General features: G+C 43.9%; 1 protein-coding gene across 1 annotated transcript in view; it reads right to left on the minus strand.

Annotated features, from left to right (window-relative positions):
- The window catches only part of LOC135537582 (potassium voltage-gated channel subfamily H member 8-like), a 39,320-nt gene that overhangs the window by 18,903 nt on the left and 1,094 nt on the right, over positions 1-19,323 (minus strand). Inside the window, 3 exon segments of the mRNA XM_064963711.1 lie at positions 11,654-11,861; positions 13,772-13,929; positions 16,277-16,538. Of these exon segments, the coding sequence (XP_064819783.1) occupies positions 11,654-11,861; positions 13,772-13,929; positions 16,277-16,538 (628 nt within the window).

Below are 19,323 nucleotides of genomic sequence, written 5' to 3' on the forward strand. Positions count from 1 at the left end.
CAGAGGACCAGCTAACTGACAGACAGAGGACCAGCTAACTGACAGACAGAGGACCAGCTAACTGACAGACAGAGGACAGGAGAATAGAAAGGAGAGTAGGATGGAGTCATATGTATGGAAGAGCACAAACTGATTATTGTTTGTAACAAGGTCATGTTGCTGGCTACGTGATGCTAATATATAACTGTAGAAAATACTAAACAGCTTTCCAAAGTCTTGTCGTTGGATATTGTCATTCTGGAATCAGGGCTGGACAAACAGCTCAACACTGCTGGAGTTACCATCAAGGAGACACTGTGTCTTTACATGTGAGGAGTTACCATCAAGGAGACACTGTGTCTTTACATGTGAGGAGTTACCATCAAGGAGACACTGTGTCTTTACATGTGAGGAGTTACCATCAAGGAGTAACTGTGTCTTTACATGTGAGGAGTTATCATCAAGGAGACACTGTGTCTTTACATGTGAGGAGTTACCATCAAGGAGTAACTGTGTCTTTACATGTGAGGAGTTACCATCAAGGAGTAACTGTGTCTTTACATGTGAGGAGTTACCATCAAGGAGTAACTGTGTCTTTACATGTGAGGAGTTACCATCAAGGAGTAACTGTGTCTTTACATGTGTGGAGTTACCATCAAGGAGTAACTGTGTCTTTACATGTGAGGAGTTACCATCAAGGAGACACTGTGTCTTTACATGTGAGGAGTTACCATCAAGGAGACACTGTGTCTTTACATGTGAGGAGTTACCATCAAGGAGACACTGTGTCTTTACATGTGAGGAGTTACCATCAAGGAGACACTGTGTCTTTACATGTGAGGAGTTACCATCAAGGAGACACTGTGCCTTTACATGTGAGGAGTTACCATCAAGGAGACACTGTGCCTTTACATGTGAGGAGTTACCATCAAGGAGCAACTGTGTCTTTACATGTGTGGAGTTACCATCAAGGAGTAACTGTCTCTTTACATGTGAGGAGTTACCATCAAGGAGTAACTGTCTCTTTACATGTGAGGAGTTACCATCAAGGAGTAACTGTCTTTACATGTGTGGAGTTACCATCAAGGAGACACTGTGTCTTTACATGTGAGGAGTTACCATCAAGACACTGTGTCTTTACATGTGAGGAGTTACCATCAAGACACTGTGTCTTTACATGTGAGGAGTTACCATCAAGGAGACACTGTCTTTACATGTGAGGAGTTACCATCAAGGAGACACTGTGTCTTTACATGTGAGGAGTTGACATCAAGGAGACACTGTGTCTTTACATGTGAGGAGTTACCATCAAGGAGACACTGTGTCTTTACATGTGAGGAGTTACCATCAAGACACTGTGTCTTTACATGTGAGGAGTTACCATCAAGGAGTAACTGTGTCTTTACATGTGAGGAGTTACCATCAAGGAGTAACTGTGTCTTTACATGTGAGGAGTTACCATCAAGGAGTCACTATGTCTTTACATGTGAGGAGTTACCATCAAGGAGACACTGTGTCATTCCATGTGTGGAGTTACCATCAAGGAGTAACTGTGTCTTTACATGTGAGGAGTTACCATCAAGGAGACACTGTGTCTTTACATGTGAGGAGTTACCATCAAGGAGTAACTGTGTCTTTACATGTGAGGAGTTACCATCAAGGAGTAACTGTGTCTTTACATGTGAGGAGTTACCATCAAGGAGTAACTGTGTCTTTACATGTGAGGAGTTACCATCAAGGAGTAACTGTGTCTTTACATGTGAGGAGTTACCATCAAGGAGTAACTGTGTCTTTACATGTGAGGAGTTACCATCAAGGAGTAACTGTGTCTTTACATGTGAGGAGTTACCATCAAGGAGTCACTATGTCTTTACATGTGAGGAGTTACCATCAAGGAGACACTGTGTCATTCCATGTGTGGAGTTACCATCAAGGAGTAACTGTGTCTTTACATGTGAGGAGTTACCATCAAGGAGTAACTGTGTCTTTACATGTGAGGAGTTACCATCAAGGAGTAACTGTGTCTTTACATGTGAGGAGTTACCATCAAGGAGTAACTGTGTCTTTACATGTGAGGAGTTACCATCAAGGAGTAACTGTGTCTTTACATGTGAGGAGCTACCATCAAGGAGTCACTATGTCTTTACATGTGAGGAGTTACCATCAAGGAGACACTGTGTCATTCCATGTGTGGAGTTACCATCAAGGAGTAACTGTGTCTTTACATGTGAGGAGTTACCATCAAGGAGTAACTGTGTCTTTACATGTGAGGAGTTACCATCAAGGAGTAACTGTGTCTTTACATGTGAGGAGTTACCATCAAGGAGTAACTGTGTCTTTACATGTGAGGAGTTACCATCAAGGAGTAACTGTGTCTTTACATGTGAGGAGTTACCATCAAGGAGTAACTGTGTCTTTACATGTGAGGAGTTACCATCAAGGAGTAACTGTGTCTTTACATGTGAGGAGTTACCATCAAGGAGTAACTGTGTCTTTACATGTGAGGAGTTACCATCAAGGAGTAACTGTGTCTTTACATGTGAGGAGTTACCATCAAGGAGTAACTGTGTCTTTACATGTGAGGAGTTACCATCAAGGAGTAACTGTGTCTTTATATGTGTGGAGTTACCATCAAGGAGACACTGTGTCTTTACATGTGAGGAGTTACCATCAAGACACTGTGTCTTTACATGTGAGGAGTTACCATCAAGGAGTAACTGTCTTTACATGTGAGGAGTTACCATCAAGGAGTAACTGTGTCTTTACATGTGAGGAGTTACCATCAAGGAGTAACTGTGTCTTTACATGTGAGGAGTTACCATCAAGGAGACACTGTGTCTTTACATGTGAGGAGTTACCATCAAGGAGACACTGTCTTTACATGTGAGGAGTTACCATCAAGGAGTAACTGTGTCTTTACATGTGAGGAGTTACCATCAAGGAGTAACTGTGTCTTTACATGTGAGGAGTTACCATCAAGGAGTAACTGTGTCTTTACATGTGAGGAGTTACCATCAAGGAGTAACTGTGTCTTTACATGTGAGGAGTTACCATCAAGGAGACACTGTGTCTTTACATGTGTGGAGTTACCATCAAGGAGTAACTGTGTCTTTACATGTGAGGAGTTACCATCAAGGAGTAACTGTGTCTTTACATGTGAGGAGTTACCATCAAGGAGTAACTGTGTCTTTACATGTGAGGAGTTACCATCAAGGAGTAACTGTGTCTTTACATGTGTGGAGTTACCATCAAGACACTGTGTCTTTACATGTGAGGAGTTACCATCAAGGAGTAACTGTGTCTTTACATGTGAGGAGTTACCATCAAGGAGTAACTGTGTCTTTACATGTGAGGAGTTACCATCAAGGAGTAACTGTGTCTTTACATGTGAGGAGTTACCATCAAGGAGTAACTGTGTCTTTACATGTGAGGAGTTACCATCAAGGAGAAACTGTGTCTTTACATGTGTGGAGTTACCATCAAGGAGACACTGTGTCTTTACATGTGAGGAGTTACCATCAAGGAGTAACTGTGTCTTTACATGTGAGGAGTTGCCATCAAGGAGACACTGTGTCTTTACATGTGAGGAGTTACCATTAAGGAGACACTGTGTCTTTACATGTGAGGAGTTACCATCAAGGAGACACTGTGTCTTTACATGTGAGGAGTTACCATCAAGGAGACACTGTGTCTTTACATGTGAGGAGTTACCATCAAGGAGACACTGTGTCTTTACATGTGAGGAGTTACCATCAAGACACTGTGTCTTTACATGTGAGGAGTTACCATCAAGGAGACACTGTGTCTTTACATGTGTGGAGTTACCATCAAGGAGTAACTGTGTCTTTACATGTGAGGAGTTACCATCAAGGAGTAACTGTCTTTACATGTGAGGAGTTACCATCAAGGAGTAACTGTCTTTACATGTGAGGAGTTACCATCAAGGAGTAACTGTGTCTTTACATGTGAGGAGTTACCATCAAGGAGTAACTGTGTCTTTACATGTGAGGAGTTACCATCAAGGAGACACTGTGTCTTTACATGTGAGGAGTTACCATCAAGGAGTAACTGTCTTTACATGTGAGGAGTTACCATCAAGGAGTAACTGTGTCTTTACATGTGAGGAGTTACCATCAAGGAGACACTGTGTCTTTACATGTGAGGAGTTACCATCAAGGAGTAACTGTGTCTTTACATGTGAGGAGTTACCATCAAGGAGTAACTGTGTCTTTACATGTGAGGAGTTACCATCAAGGAGTAACTGTGTCTTTACATGTGTGGAGTTACCATCAAGGAGTAACTGTGTCTTTACATGTGAGGAGTTACCATCAAGACACTGTGTCTTTACATGTGTGGAGTTACCATCAAGGAGTAACTGTGTCTTTACATGTGAGGAGTTACCATCAAGGAGTAACTGTGTCTTTACATGTGAGGAGTTACCATCAAGGAGTAACTGTGTCTTTACATGTGTGGAGTTACCATCAAGACACTGTGTCTTTACATGTGAGGAGTTACCATTAAGGAGACACTGTGTCTTTACATGTGAGGAGTTACCATCAATGAGTAACTGTGTCTTTACATGTGAGGAGTTACCATCAAGGAGTAACTGTGTCTTTACATGTGAGGAGTTACCATTAAGGAGACACTGTGTCTTTACATGTGAGGAGTTACCATTAAGGAGACACTGTGTCTTTACATGTGAGGAGTTACCATCAAGGAGTAACTGTGTCTTTACATGTGAGGAGTTACCATCAAGGAGTAACTGTGTCTTTACATGTGAGGAGTTACCATCAAGGAGACACTGTGTCTTTACATGTGAGGAGTTACCATCAAGGAGTAACTGTGTCTTTACATGTGAGGAGTTACCATCAAGGAGTAACTGTGTCTTTACATGTGTGGAGTTACCATCAAGACACTGTGTCTTTACATGTGAGGAGTTACCATCAAGGAGTAACTGTGTCTTTACATGTGTGGAGTTACCATCAAGACACTGTGTCTTTACATGTGAGGAGTTACCATTAAGGAGACACTGTGTCTTTACATGTGAGGAGTTACCATCAAGGAGTAACTGTGTCTTTACATGTGAGGAGTTACCATCAAGGAGTAACTGTGTCTTTACATGTGAGGAGTTACCATTAAGGAGACACTGTGTCTTTACATGTGAGGAGTTACCATTAAGGAGACACTGTGTCTTTACATGTGAGGAGTTACCATCAAGGAGTAACTGTGTCTTTACATGTGAGGAGTTACCATCAAGGAGTAACTGTGTCTTTACATGTGAGGAGTTACCATCAAGACACTGTGTCTTTACATGTGAGGAGTTACCATCAAGGAGACACTGTGTCTTTACATGTGAGGAGTTACCATCAAGGAGACACTGTCTTTACATGTGAGGAGTTACCATCAAGGAGTAACTGTGTCTTTACATGTGATGAGTTACCATCAAGACACTGTGTCTTTACATGTGTGGAGTTACCATCAAGGAGTAACTGTGTCTTTACATGTGAGGAGTTACCATCAAGGAGTAACTGTGTCTTTACATGTGAGGAGTTACCATCAAGGAGTAACTGTGTCTTTACATGTGTGGAGTTACCATCAAGACACTGTGTCTTTACATGTGAGGAGTTACCATTAAGGAGACACTGTGTCTTTACATGTGAGGAGTTACCATTAAGGAGACACTGTGTCTTTACATGTGAGGAGTTACCATCAAGGAGTAACTGTGTCTTTACATGTGAGGAGTTACCATCAAGGAGTAACTGTGTCTTTACATGTGAGGAGTTACCATCAAGACACTGTGTCTTTACATGTGAGGAGTTACCATCAAGGAGTAACTGTGTCTTTACATGTGTGGAGTTACCATCAAGACACTGTGTCTTTACATGTGAGGAGTTACCATTAAGGAGACACTGTGTCTTTACATGTGAGGAGTTACCATCAAGGAGTAACTGTGTCTTTACATGTGAGGAGTTACCATCAAGTAGTAACTGTGTCTTTACATGTGAGGAGTTACCATTAAGGAGTAACTGTGTCTTTACATGTGAGGAGTTACCATTAAGGAGACACTGTGTCTTTACATGTGAGGAGTTACCATCAAGGAGTAACTGTGTCTTTACATGTGAGGAGTTACCATCAAGGAGTAACTGTGTCTTTACATGTGAGGAGTTACCATCAAGGAGTAACTGTGTCTTTACATGTGTGGAGTTACCATCAAGACACTGTGTCTTTACATGTGAGGAGTTACCATCAAGGAGACACTGTGTCTTTACATGTGTGGAGTTACCATCAAGGAGACACTGTGTCTTTACATGTGAGGAGTTACCATCAAGGAGTAACTGTGTCTTTACATGTGAGGAGTTACCATCAAGGAGTAACTGTGTCTTTACATGTGAGGAGTTACCATCAAGGAGACACTGTGTCTTTACATGTGAGGAGTTACCATCAAGGAGTAACTGTGTCTTTACATGTGAGGAGTTACCATCAAGGAGACACTGTGTCTTTACATGTGAGGAGTTACCATCAAGGAGTAACTGTGTCTTTACATGTGAGGAGTTACCATCAAGGAGTCACTATGTCTTTACATGTGAGGAGTTACCATCAAGGAGACACTGTGTCATTCCATGTGTGGAGTTACCATCAAGGAGTAACTGTGTCTTTACATGTGAGGAGTTACCATCAAGGAGACACTGTGTCTTTACATGTGAGGAGTTACCATCAAGGAGTAACTGTGTCTTTACATGTGAGGAGTTACCATCAAGGAGTAACTGTGTCTTTACATGTGAGGAGTTACCATCAAGGAGTAACTGTGTCTTTACATGTGAGGAGTTACCATCAAGGAGTAACTGTGTCTTTACATGTGAGGAGTTACCATCAAGGAGTAACTGTGTCTTTACATGTGAGGAGTTACCATCAAGGAGTAACTGTGTCTTTACATGTGAGGAGTTACCATCAAGGAGTAACTGTGTCTTTACATGTGAGGAGTTACCATCAAGGAGTAACTGTGTCTTTACATGTGAGGAGTTACCATCAAGGAGTAACTGTGTCTTTACATGTGAGGAGTTACCATCAAGGAGTAACTGTGTCTTTATATGTGTGGAGTTACCATCAAGGAGACACTGTGTCTTTACATGTGAGGAGTTACCATCAAGACACTGTGTCTTTACATGTGAGGAGTTACCATCAAGGAGTAACTGTGTCTTTACATGTGAGGAGTTACCATCAAGGAGTAACTGTGTCTTTACATGTGAGGAGTTACCATCAAGGAGACACTGTGTCTTTACATGTGAGGAGTTACCATCAAGGAGACACTGTCTTTACATGTGAGGAGTTACCATCAAGGAGTAACTGTGTCTTTACATGTGAGGAGTTACCATCAAGGAGTAACTGTGTCTTTACATGTGAGGAGTTACCATCAAGGAGTAACTGTGTCTTTACATGTGAGGAGTTACCATCAAGGAGTAACTGTGTCTTTACATGTGAGGAGTTACCATCAAGGAGACACTGTGTCTTTACATGTGTGGAGTTACCATCAAGGAGTAACTGTGTCTTTACATGTGAGGAGTTACCATCAAGGAGTAACTGTGTCTTTACATGTGAGGAGTTACCATCAAGGAGTAACTGTGTCTTTACATGTGAGGAGTTACCATCAAGGAGTAACTGTGTCTTTACATGTGTGGAGTTACCATCAAGACACTGTGTCTTTACATGTGAGGAGTTACCATCAAGGAGTAACTGTGTCTTTACATGTGAGGAGTTACCATCAAGGAGTAACTGTGTCTTTACATGTGAGGAGTTACCATCAAGGAGTAACTGTGTCTTTACATGTGAGGAGTTACCATCAAGGAGTAACTGTGTCTTTACATGTGAGGAGTTACCATCAAGGAGTAACTGTGTCTTTACATGTGTGGAGTTACCATCAAGGAGACACTGTGTCTTTACATGTGAGGAGTTACCATCAAGGAGTAACTGTGTCTTTACATGTGAGGAGTTGCCATCAAGGAGACACTGTGTCTTTACATGTGAGGAGTTACCATTAAGGAGACACTGTGTCTTTACATGTGAGGAGTTACCATCAAGGAGACACTGTGTCTTTACATGTGAGGAGTTACCATCAAGACACTGTGTCTTTACATGTGAGGAGTTACCATCAAGGAGACACTGGGTCTTTACATGTGTGGAGTTACCATCAAGGAGTAACTGTGTCTTTACATGTGAGGAGTTACCATCAAGGAGTAACTGTCTTTACATGTGAGGAGTTACCATCAAGGAGTAACTGTCTTTACATGTGAGGAGTTACCATCAAGGAGTAACTGTGTCTTTACATGTGAGGAGTTACCATCAAGGAGTAACTGTGTCTTTACATGTGAGGAGTTACCATCAAGGAGACACTGTGTCTTTACATGTGAGGAGTTACCATCAAGGAGTAACTGTCTTTACATGTGAGGAGTTACCATCAAGGAGTAACTGTGTCTTTACATGTGAGGAGTTACCATCAAGGAGACACTGTGTCTTTACATGTGAGGAGTTACCATCAAGGAGTAACTGTGTCTTTACATGTGAGGAGTTACCATCAAGGAGTAACTGTGTCTTTACATGTGAGGAGTTACCATCAAGGAGACACTGTGTCTTTACATGTGAGGAGTTACCATCAAGGAGACACTGTGTCTTTACATGTGAGGAGTTACCATCAAGACACTGTGTCTTTACATGTGAGGAGTTACCATCAAGGAGACACTGTGTCTTTACATGTGTGGAGTTACCATCAAGGAGTAACTGTGTCTTTACATGTGAGGAGTTACCATCAAGGAGTAACTGTCTTTACATGTGAGGAGTTACCATCAAGGAGTAACTGTGTCTTTACATGTGAGGAGTTACCATCAAGGAGTAACTGTGTCTTTACATGTGAGGAGTTACCATCAAGGAGACACTGTGTCTTTACATGTGAGGAGTTACCATCAAGGAGTAACTGTCTTTACATGTGAGGAGTTACCATCAAGGAGTAACTGTGTCTTTACATGTGAGGAGTTACCATCAAGGAGACACTGTGTCTTTACATGTGAGGAGTTACCATCAAGGAGTAACTGTGTCTTTACATGTGAGGAGTTACCATCAAGGAGTAACTGTGTCTTTACATGTGAGGAGTTACCATCAAGGAGTAACTGTGTCTTTACATGTGTGGAGTTACCATCAAGGAGTAACTGTGTCTTTACATGTGAGGAGTTACCATCAAGACACTGTGTCTTTACATGTGTGGAGTTACCATCAAGGAGTAACTGTGTCTTTACATGTGAGGAGTTACCATCAAGGAGTAACTGTGTCTTTACATGTGAGGAGTTACCATCAAGGAGTAACTGTGTCTTTACATGTGTGGAGTTACCATCAAGACACTGTGTCTTTACATGTGAGGAGTTACCATTAAGGAGACACTGTGTCTTTACATGTGAGGAGTTACCATCAATGAGTAACTGTGTCTTTACATGTGAGGAGTTACCATCAAGGAGTAACTGTGTCTTTACATGTGAGGAGTTACCATTAAGGAGACACTGTGTCTTTACATGTGAGGAGTTACCATTAAGGAGACACTGTGTCTTTACATGTGAGGAGTTACCATCAAGGAGTAACTGTGTCTTTACATGTGAGGAGTTACCATCAAGGAGTAACTGTGTCTTTACATGTGAGGAGTTACCATCAAGGAGACACTGTGTCTTTACATGTGAGGAGTTACCATCAAGGAGTAACTGTGTCTTTACATGTGAGGAGTTACCATCAAGGAGTAACTGTGTCTTTACATGTGTGGAGTTACCATCAAGACACTGTGTCTTTACATGTGAGGAGTTACCATCAAGGAGTAACTGTGTCTTTACATGTGTGGAGTTACCATCAAGACACTGTGTCTTTACATGTGAGGAGTTACCATTAAGGAGACACTGTGTCTTTACATGTGAGGAGTTACCATCAAGGAGTAACTGTGTCTTTACATGTGAGGAGTTACCATCAAGGAGTAACTGTGTCTTTACATGTGAGGAGTTACCATTAAGGAGACACTGTGTCTTTACATGTGAGGAGTTACCATTAAGGAGACACTGTGTCTTTACATGTGAGGAGTTACCATCAAGGAGTAACTGTGTCTTTACATGTGAGGAGTTACCATCAAGGAGTAACTGTGTCTTTACATGTGAGGAGTTACCATCAAGACACTGTGTCTTTACATGTGAGGAGTTACCATCAAGGAGACACTGTGTCTTTACATGTGAGGAGTTACCATCAAGGAGACACTGTCTTTACATGTGAGGAGTTACCATCAAGGAGTAACTGTGTCTTTACATGTGATGAGTTACCATCAAGACACTGTGTCTTTACATGTGTGGAGTTACCATCAAGGAGTAACTGTGTCTTTACATGTGAGGAGTTACCATCAAGGAGTAACTGTGTCTTTACATGTGAGGAGTTACCATCAAGGAGTAACTGTGTCTTTACATGTGTGGAGTTACCATCAAGACACTGTGTCTTTACATGTGAGGAGTTACCATTAAGGAGACACTGTGTCTTTACATGTGAGGAGTTACCATCAAGGAGTAACTGTGTCTTTACATGTGAGGAGTTACCATCAAGGAGTAACTGTGTCTTTACATGTGAGGAGTTACCATCAAGGAGTAACTGTGTCTTTACATGTGTGGAGTTACCATCAAGACACTGTGTCTTTACATGTGAGGAGTTACCATCAAGGAGTAACTGTGTCTTTACATGTGTGGAGTTACCATCAAGACACTGTGTCTTTACATGTGAGGAGTTACCATTAAGGAGACACTGTGTCTTTACATGTGAGGAGTTACCATCAAGGAGTAACTGTGTCTTTACATGTGAGGAGTTACCATCAAGTAGTAACTGTGTCTTTACATGTGAGGAGTTACCATTAAGGAGTAACTGTGTCTTTACATGTGAGGAGTTACCATTAAGGAGACACTGTGTCTTTACATGTGAGGAGTTACCATCAAGGAGTAACTGTGTCTTTACATGTGAGGAGTTACCATCAAGGAGTAACTGTGTCTTTACATGTGAGGAGTTACCATCAAGGAGTAACTGTGTCTTTACATGTGTGGAGTTACCATCAAGACACTGTGTCTTTACATGTGAGGAGTTACCATCAAGGAGACACTGTGTCTTTACATGTGTGGAGTTACCATCAAGGAGACACTGTGTCTTTACATGTGAGGAGTTACCATCAAGGAGTAACTGTGTCTTTACATGTGAGGAGTTACCATCAAGGAGTAACTGTGTCTTTACATGTGAGGAGTTACCATCAAGGAGACACTGTGTCTTTACATGTGAGGAGTTACCATCAAGGAGTAACTGTGTCTTTACATGTGAGGAGTTACCATCAAGGAGACACTGTGTCTTTACATGTGAGGAGTTACCATCAAGGAGTAACTGTGTCTTTACATGTGAGGAGTTACCATCAAGGAGTAACTGTGTCTTTACATGTGAGGAGTTACCATCAAGGAGTAACTGTGTCTTTACATGCGAGGTGTCTTTACATGTGTGGGAAGTTGCTAACTATCCAATGTCCCAATAGCTCTTCATTATCATTGAACTAATAACTCAATAAAATACCATGTAATAGGGATTTAGTGTGTGTGAGTGTGTGTGTGATTATTTTGTTGCCAGGTTTACTCACCATTATCCCAGGAGCTCAGGCTGTTGCTCTCGATCTCCCTGCGTCCGATGAAGTACCAGACGCAGGCCATCCAGTGGGCCAGCAGGGCGAAAGTAGACATGAGCAGGGTGAGGACCACGGCGCTGTACTCAGAGTAACGCTCCAGCTTCTGGAGCAGCCTCAGGAGACGCAGTAACCGCACTGTCTTCAGCAGGTGGACCCCAAAGTACTGCATAGGGGAAGAGGAGGGGAGGGAGGGGACATGAAAGCAGAGGTCAATGGTCATTGGTATTGACAGAGTGCGTGTGTGTGATGTGTGTGCGCATAGGTGTGTGTGTGTGTTCTTGAAAGTTGGAAAGTTTGACAGTTGAGTGATGCCTTTGAGGTGTTGTTGTGAGAAGTGTTCTTGGTTCGGGGATCGATGACACAGCAGGAGGCTGGTATTGATACATCACTGGACACCATTAAAGCCTGGGGAGACTCGGTGTGACTGACGGCTCAATACGTCTCACACAAACATGACCTATTCTCACACACAGACAGACACACCCCAGTCCCTGGCTGGCTGCACCCCCATGTCTCTATGAAGCCCTTTGGCCAAAGAACAAAGTGATCAGTCACCATTCTGCGAGTGTGTTTCTATGTACAGTACCAGTCAAATGTTTGGACACACCTACTCATTCAAGTGTTTTTCTTGATTTGTACTATTTTCTACATTGTAGAATAATAGTGAAGACATCAAAACTATGAAATAACACATATGGAATCATGTAGTAACCAACAAAGGGTTAAACAAATGAAGATATATTTGAGATTTGAGATTCAAATAGCCACCCTTTGCCTTGATGACAGCTTTGCACACTGTTTGCATTCTCTCAACCAGCTTCATGAGCTAGTCACCTGGAATGCATTTCAATTAACAGGTGTGTCTTGTTAAAAGTACATTTGTGGAATGTCTTTCATTCTTAATGAGTTTAAGCAAATCAGTTGTGTTGTGACAAGGTAGGGGGTATACAGAAGATAGCCCTATCGGGTAAAAGACCAAGCCCATATTATGGCAAGAACAGCTCAAATGAGCAAAGAGAAATGACAGTCCATCATTACTTTAAGACATGAAGGTCAGTCAATGTGGAAAATGGCAAGAAGTTTCTTCAAGTGATGTTGCAAAAACCATCAAGCTATATGATGCCACTGGCTCTCATGAGGACCGCCACAGGAAAGGAAGCCCCAGAGTTACCTCTGCTGCAGAGGGTAGGTTTCATTAGCACCTCAGATTGCAGCCCAAATAAACGCTTCACAGAGTTCAAGTAACATACACATCTCAACATCAACTGTTGAGAGGAGACTGCGTGAATCAGGCCTTCATGGTCGAATTGCTGCAAAGACACCAATAAGAAGAAGAGACTTGCTTGGGCCAAACATCACAAGCAATGGACATTAGACCAGCATGGCTACCACAGCATTCTGCAGCGATACGCCAACCCATCTGGTTTGGGCTTAGTGGGACTATCATTTGTTTTTCAACAGGATAATGACCCAACATACCTCCAGGCTGTGTAAGAGCTATTTGACCAGAAGGAGAGTGATGGAGTGCTGCATCAGATGACCTAGCCTCCACAATCACCCGACCTCAACCCAATTGAGATGGTTTGGGATGAGTTGGACCACAGAGTGAAGGGAAAGCCACTAACAAGTGCTCAGCATATGTGGGAACACCTTCAAGACTGTTGGAAAAGCATTCCTCATGAAGCTGGTTGAGAGAATGCCGAGAGTGTGCAAAGCTGTCATCAAGGCAAAGGGGTGGCTACTTTGAATAATCTCAAAAATATTTGAATTTATTTAACACTTTTTTGGTTACTACATGATGCCATATGTGTTATTTCATAGTGTTGATGTCTTCAATACTACAATGTAGAAAATAGTCAAACTAAAGAAAAACCCTTGAGTGAGTAGGTGTGTCCAAACTTTTGACTGTTACTGTGTGTGTGTGTGTGTGTGTGTGTGTGTGTGTGTGTGTGTGTGTGTGTGTGTGTGTGTGTGTGTGTGTGTGTGTGTGTAAAGTATGTATGCTTGTATATGTGTGTGTGTCTTCTCATGTGTCTGTGCATGCCTGCGTTGCGGAACGTGCCGCACACCCACCACGCTGATATTGAAGGCGTAGAGCAGGTCAAAGGGCAGGGCGGCGATCAGGTCAACAAACAGCCAGGAGGTGGCGTAGTGTACAAAGATAGAGCGGGCTTCATAAACCACCTGACCCGTCGTACTCACATAGGTGGTGCGGAAGTTCAGTGCAATGTCTGTCACAGAAAACACATGGTGAGATAGAATAGGACAAAGGGGACATTTCAATTGGACCAGCCAACACATAGAACACCAATAAAAAACACAACAGAGGACACACAGACAGCAGTTAAGAAGGATCGCTCCGAAGTGGGATCATTCAACCATCATTCAACCCAGCAAGCAACATTTGGCATGGGACGTCATAATGACGTTGTTCCTGGTCATAAATCGGTTGTAGAGATGTCAGATTACAACCAGGTTAAGACATTTATTTTCATGTCAACATCAATATGTCTGGGAAAGACATAGAATTTTGGCTGTTATCTTGTCAGATAAATGAGATTACAACCATTAGAAAACCAGTGGAGGCTGAGGGGAGGACGGCTCATAATAGTGGCTGGAACGGAGTCAATGGAATGGCATCAAACAAGTCAAAGACGTGGTTTCCATGTGGTTGATACCATTCCATTGACTCCGTTCCAGCCATTATTATGAGCCGTCCTCCCCTCAGCAGCCTCCACTGTTGAAAACATCATTTACAGTATTTTTCGGGTAATTCCCAAAATTCACAGCTTTCCATAAATGCCGGCTGGAAGACTCCTCGACACGGAAAGGAATAAGCAGGAAATCTGGAATCCTTCATCCCAGACTTCTGGAAGATCTGGGAATTTGGGGAAAGTTTGCTGAATTTTGCAACCCTAAATGGGACATCAAAAGAACGGAAACAATCAGTATACAACTTAACCATGACGTGACATTGCAACCAGTGGTGCCTGCTGGGTGACAGAGGAAGCTTTTTAGTTATTATAGTTATTAGTTATTATAACCATAATCCCTCACAGTAAACAGTGCTCATTGATCTCCTCAAACGATTGGCTGGATGTTAATTAGATGAGAAAGTGCCTTGGATGTTAATGGGATGTGGATTAATATTGGCTGTTATGATGATCGCGAAGTGAATGATGCAATTGTTTATTAAATCAATGGGTGTGTGAGCGACTGCGGGGTTGAACCCATGTCTCCAGGGCCACAAGAGTGTGTTAGCCTGCCCACAATGTTGCCCCGGTTGTAATCTGAATGTTAAAGCCTAGGCATTATCTCTGGGAGCGAACAGAAGTCTTCAGCTGAATCATCGCTCTGTTACAGGAGGGGTAACATTCTGGGGTGTGGAGGGGTAACATTCTGGGGTGTGGAGGGGTAACATTCTGGGGTGTGGAGGGGTAACATTCTGGGGTGTGGGGGGGTAACATTCTGGGGTGTGGAGGGGTAACATTCTGGGGTGTGAAGGGGTAACATTCTGGGGTGTGGGGGGGTAACATTCTGGGGTGTGGGAGGGGTAACATTCTGGGGTGTGGGAGGGGTAACATTCTGGGGTGTGGGAGGGGTAACATTCTGGGTTGTGGGTGGGGTAACATTCTGGGGTGTGAAGGGGTAACATTCAGGGGTGTGGAGGGGTAACATTCTGGGGTGTGGAAGGGTAACATTCTGGGGTGGGAGGGGTAACATTCTGGGGTGTGGAGGGGTAACATTCTGGGGTGTGGGTAGGGTAACATTCTGGGGTGGGAGGGGTAACATGCTGGGGTGGGAGGGGTAACATTCTGGGGTATGGGTGTGGGAGGGGTAACATTCTGGGGTGTGGGTAGGGTAACATTCTGGGGTGGGAGGGGTAACATTCTGGGGTAGGGTGAGAGTGGGGTAACATACTGGGGTGGGGTGAGGGTGGAGTAACATACTGGGGTAGGGTGAGGGTGGGGTAACATTCTGGGGTAGGGTGAGGGTGGGCTAACATACTGGGGTAGGGTGAGGGTGGGGTAACATTCTGGGGTAGGGGTGAGGGTGGTGTAACATACTGGGGTAGGGTGAGGTAACATTCTGGGGTAGGGATGAGGGTGGGGTAACATACTGGGGGGGTGAGGGTGGTGTAACATACTGGGGGGGGTGAGGGTGGTGTAACATACTGGGGTAGGGTGAGGTAACATTCTGGGGTAGGGATGAGGGTGGGGTAACATACTGGGGGGGTGAGGGTGGGGAAACGTTCTGGGGCAGGGGTGAGGGTGGGGTAACATACTGGGGTAGGGTGAGGGTGGGGTAAAATACTGGGGGGATGAGGGTGGGGTAACATACTGGGGGTAACATACTGGGGGGTGCGTAACATACTGGGGTAGGGTGAGGGTAGGTTAACATACTGGGAGGGGGTGGGGTAACATACTGGGGTAGGGTGAGTGTGGGGTAACATTCTGGGGTGGGGGTGAGGGTGGGGTAACGTTCTGGGGTAGGGTGAGGGTGGGGTAACATTCTGGGGTAGGGTGAGGGTGGGGTAACATTCTGGGGTAGGGTGAGGGTGGGTTTTTTCACTCTTACCAATGATGAACAGAATCTCCACCAAGATGTCGCTGTAACTGGGGGGGTTGCGAGCCCCGGAGCCACCCCCCTCGTCCCGCCCCTCCACCACGGTGAAGCAAACGTTATAGGGCACGGTGATGGCCACATAGAAAGTGGCCAGGAGGATCAGCCAATCCCAGCCCGCCTTGAAGGTCCCATAGTGTAGCAGGATGAAGCGAGACTTTGGGGTGGCAGCCACCTTGTACTCAGGGATGGGGTTGGTGGTCGCCCCAAACATACTCTGGAGAAGAAAATGACACATCATAACAACACGAAGGCAAACACCAAGACATTATAATAGAGGTAAATAAAAATGATACACTGAATGAATAAAGACCATGTGGGATCTTGAGACAGATACAGAAAGAACCGGTATAGGATGGAAGGATCTAGAGAAGACGGCCCAGAACAGAAAGAAACCAGTATAGGATGGAAGGATCTGGAGAAGACGGCCAAGAACAGAAAGAACCGGTATAGGACGGAAGGATCTGGAGAAGACGGCCAAGAACAGAAAGAACCGGTATAGGACGGAAGGATCTGGAGAAGACGGCCGAGAACAGAAAGAACCGGTATAGGACGGAAGGATCTGGAGAAGACGGCCGAGAACAGAAAGAACCGGTATAGGACGGAAGGATCTGGAGAAGACGGCAAAGAACAGAGTGAGATGGACAGAAGCCCTGATGACCTCTGCTCCCAACGGAGGGATGGGCCTATGTAATTAAGTAAGTCCATGACTGAAGGGTTTATCCTTACGAACAAGACCGATCCCAGAGCCAGTCACCCAACGGCCAGATAATGATCATAGGAGTTAGATATACAGCACAAACAGATCTTGAACCACGGCTACTAACAAAAGGGTTATTATGATCCCATTCAACCTCTCTTTCGTATCGTCTGAGATCCCCAAAGACTGGAGAGCTGCCGCGGTCATCCCCCTCTTCAAAACGGGGTGACACTCTAGACCCAAGCTGCTACAGACCTATATCTATCCCAGAATGTTACTGGAAAGCTGCCGCGGGTCATCCCCCTCTTCAAAGGGGGTGACACTCTAGACCCAAACTGCTACAGACCTATATCTATCCTACCCTATATCTATCTTTCAAAGGTCTTCAAAAGCCAAGTTAACAAACAGATTACCGACCATTTAGAATCCCACCGTACCTTCTCCGCTACGCAATCTGGTTTCAGAGCTGGTCATGGGTGCACCTCAGCCACGCTCAAGGTCCTAAACGACATCATAACCGCCATTGATAAGAGACCTTACTGTGAAGCCATATTCTTCGACCTGGCCAAAGCTTTCGACTCTGTCAATCCCCACATTCTTACTGGCAGACTCGACAGCCTTGGTTTCTCAAATGATTGCCTCGCCTGGTTTACCAACTACTTCTCTGATAGAGTTCAGTGTGTCAAATCGGAGGGCCTGATGTCCAGACCTCTGGCAGTCTCTATGGGGGTGCCACAGGGTTCAATTCTCGGGCCGACTCTCTTCTCTGTATACATCAATGATGTCGCTCTTGCTGCTGGTGATTCTCTGATCCACCTCTACGCAGACGACACCATTCTGTATACTTCTGGCCCCTCTTTGGACACTGTGTTAACTAACCTCCAGAGAAGCTTCAATGCCATACAACTCTCCTTCCGTGGCCTCCAACTGCTCTTAAATGCAAGTAAAACTAAATGCATGCTATTCAATCGATCACTGCCCGCACCTGCCCGCCCGTCCAGCATTACTACTCTGGAAGGCTCTGACTTAGAATACATGGACAACTACAAACACATAGGTGTCTGGTTAGACTGTTAACTCTCCTTCCAAACTCACATTAAGCATATCCAATCCAAAATAAAATCTAGAATCGGCTTCCTATATCGCAACAAAGCATCCTTCACTCATGCTGCCAAACATACCCTCGTAAAACTGACCATCCTACCGAACCTCGACTTTGGCGATGTCATCTATAAAATAGCCTCCAACACTCGACTCAACAAATTGGATGCAGTCTATCACAGTGCCATCCGTTTTGTCACCAAAGCCCCATATACTACCCATCACTGCGACCTGTACACTCTCGTTGGTTGGCCCTCGCTTCATACTCGTTGCCAAACCCACTGGCTACAGGTTATCTACAAATCTCTGCTAGCAGCACCTACTCATAGCACGCGCTCCAGCAGGTATATCTCACTGGTCACCCCCAAAGCCAATTCCTCCTTTGGTCACCTTTCCTTCCAGTTCTCTGCTGCCAATGACTGGAACGAACTGCAAAAATCACTAAAGCTGGAGACTCATATCTCCCTCACTAGCTTTAAGCACCAGCTGTCAGAACAGCTCACAGATCACTGCACCTGTGCATAGCCCATCTGTAAACAGCCCATCTATCTACCTCAACTAACCCACCTGGTTAAATAAAGGTGAAATTAAAAATGTTTAAAAAAATTCTAGCTCCAAGACGATGGCAGTTTGGAAAAAAAACTAAAAGTAAATTGTGTGACCATATGGGGCACCGTATGTTTAAAAACTATGTGGGTAGTGCTAAAAACAATGACGTCATTGTCTGAATTCCTACATCTTTATGCACCTTCGCCATTGAAATGTTGAGGAAGTGATTACCCATGGGAGTGGTGGTTTGATGTTTATAGGTGCTTATATGAGCTGTATTGGACACTATAAGAGTGTTGATAGGGTGAGATATGGTCTGTATTGGACAATATAAGAGTGTTGATAGGATGAGATATGGGCTGTATTGGACAATATAAGAGTGTTGATAGGATGAGATATGGGCTGTATTGGACAATATAAGAGTGTTGATAGGATGAGATATGGGCTGTATTGGACAATATAAGAGTGTTGATAGGATGAGATATGGGCTGTATTGGACAATATAAGAGTGTTGATAGGATGAGATATGGGCTGTATTGGACAATATAAGAGTGTTGATAGGATGAGATATGGGCTGTATTGGACAATATAAGAGTGTTGATAGGATGAGATATGGGCTGTATTGGACAATATAAGAGTGTTGATAGGATGA

Source organism: Oncorhynchus masou, unplaced genomic scaffold, assembly GCF_036934945.1.
Source record: "Oncorhynchus masou masou isolate Uvic2021 unplaced genomic scaffold, UVic_Omas_1.1 unplaced_scaffold_821, whole genome shotgun sequence".
Classification (NCBI taxonomy): Eukaryota; Metazoa; Chordata; class Actinopteri; order Salmoniformes; family Salmonidae; genus Oncorhynchus; species Oncorhynchus masou.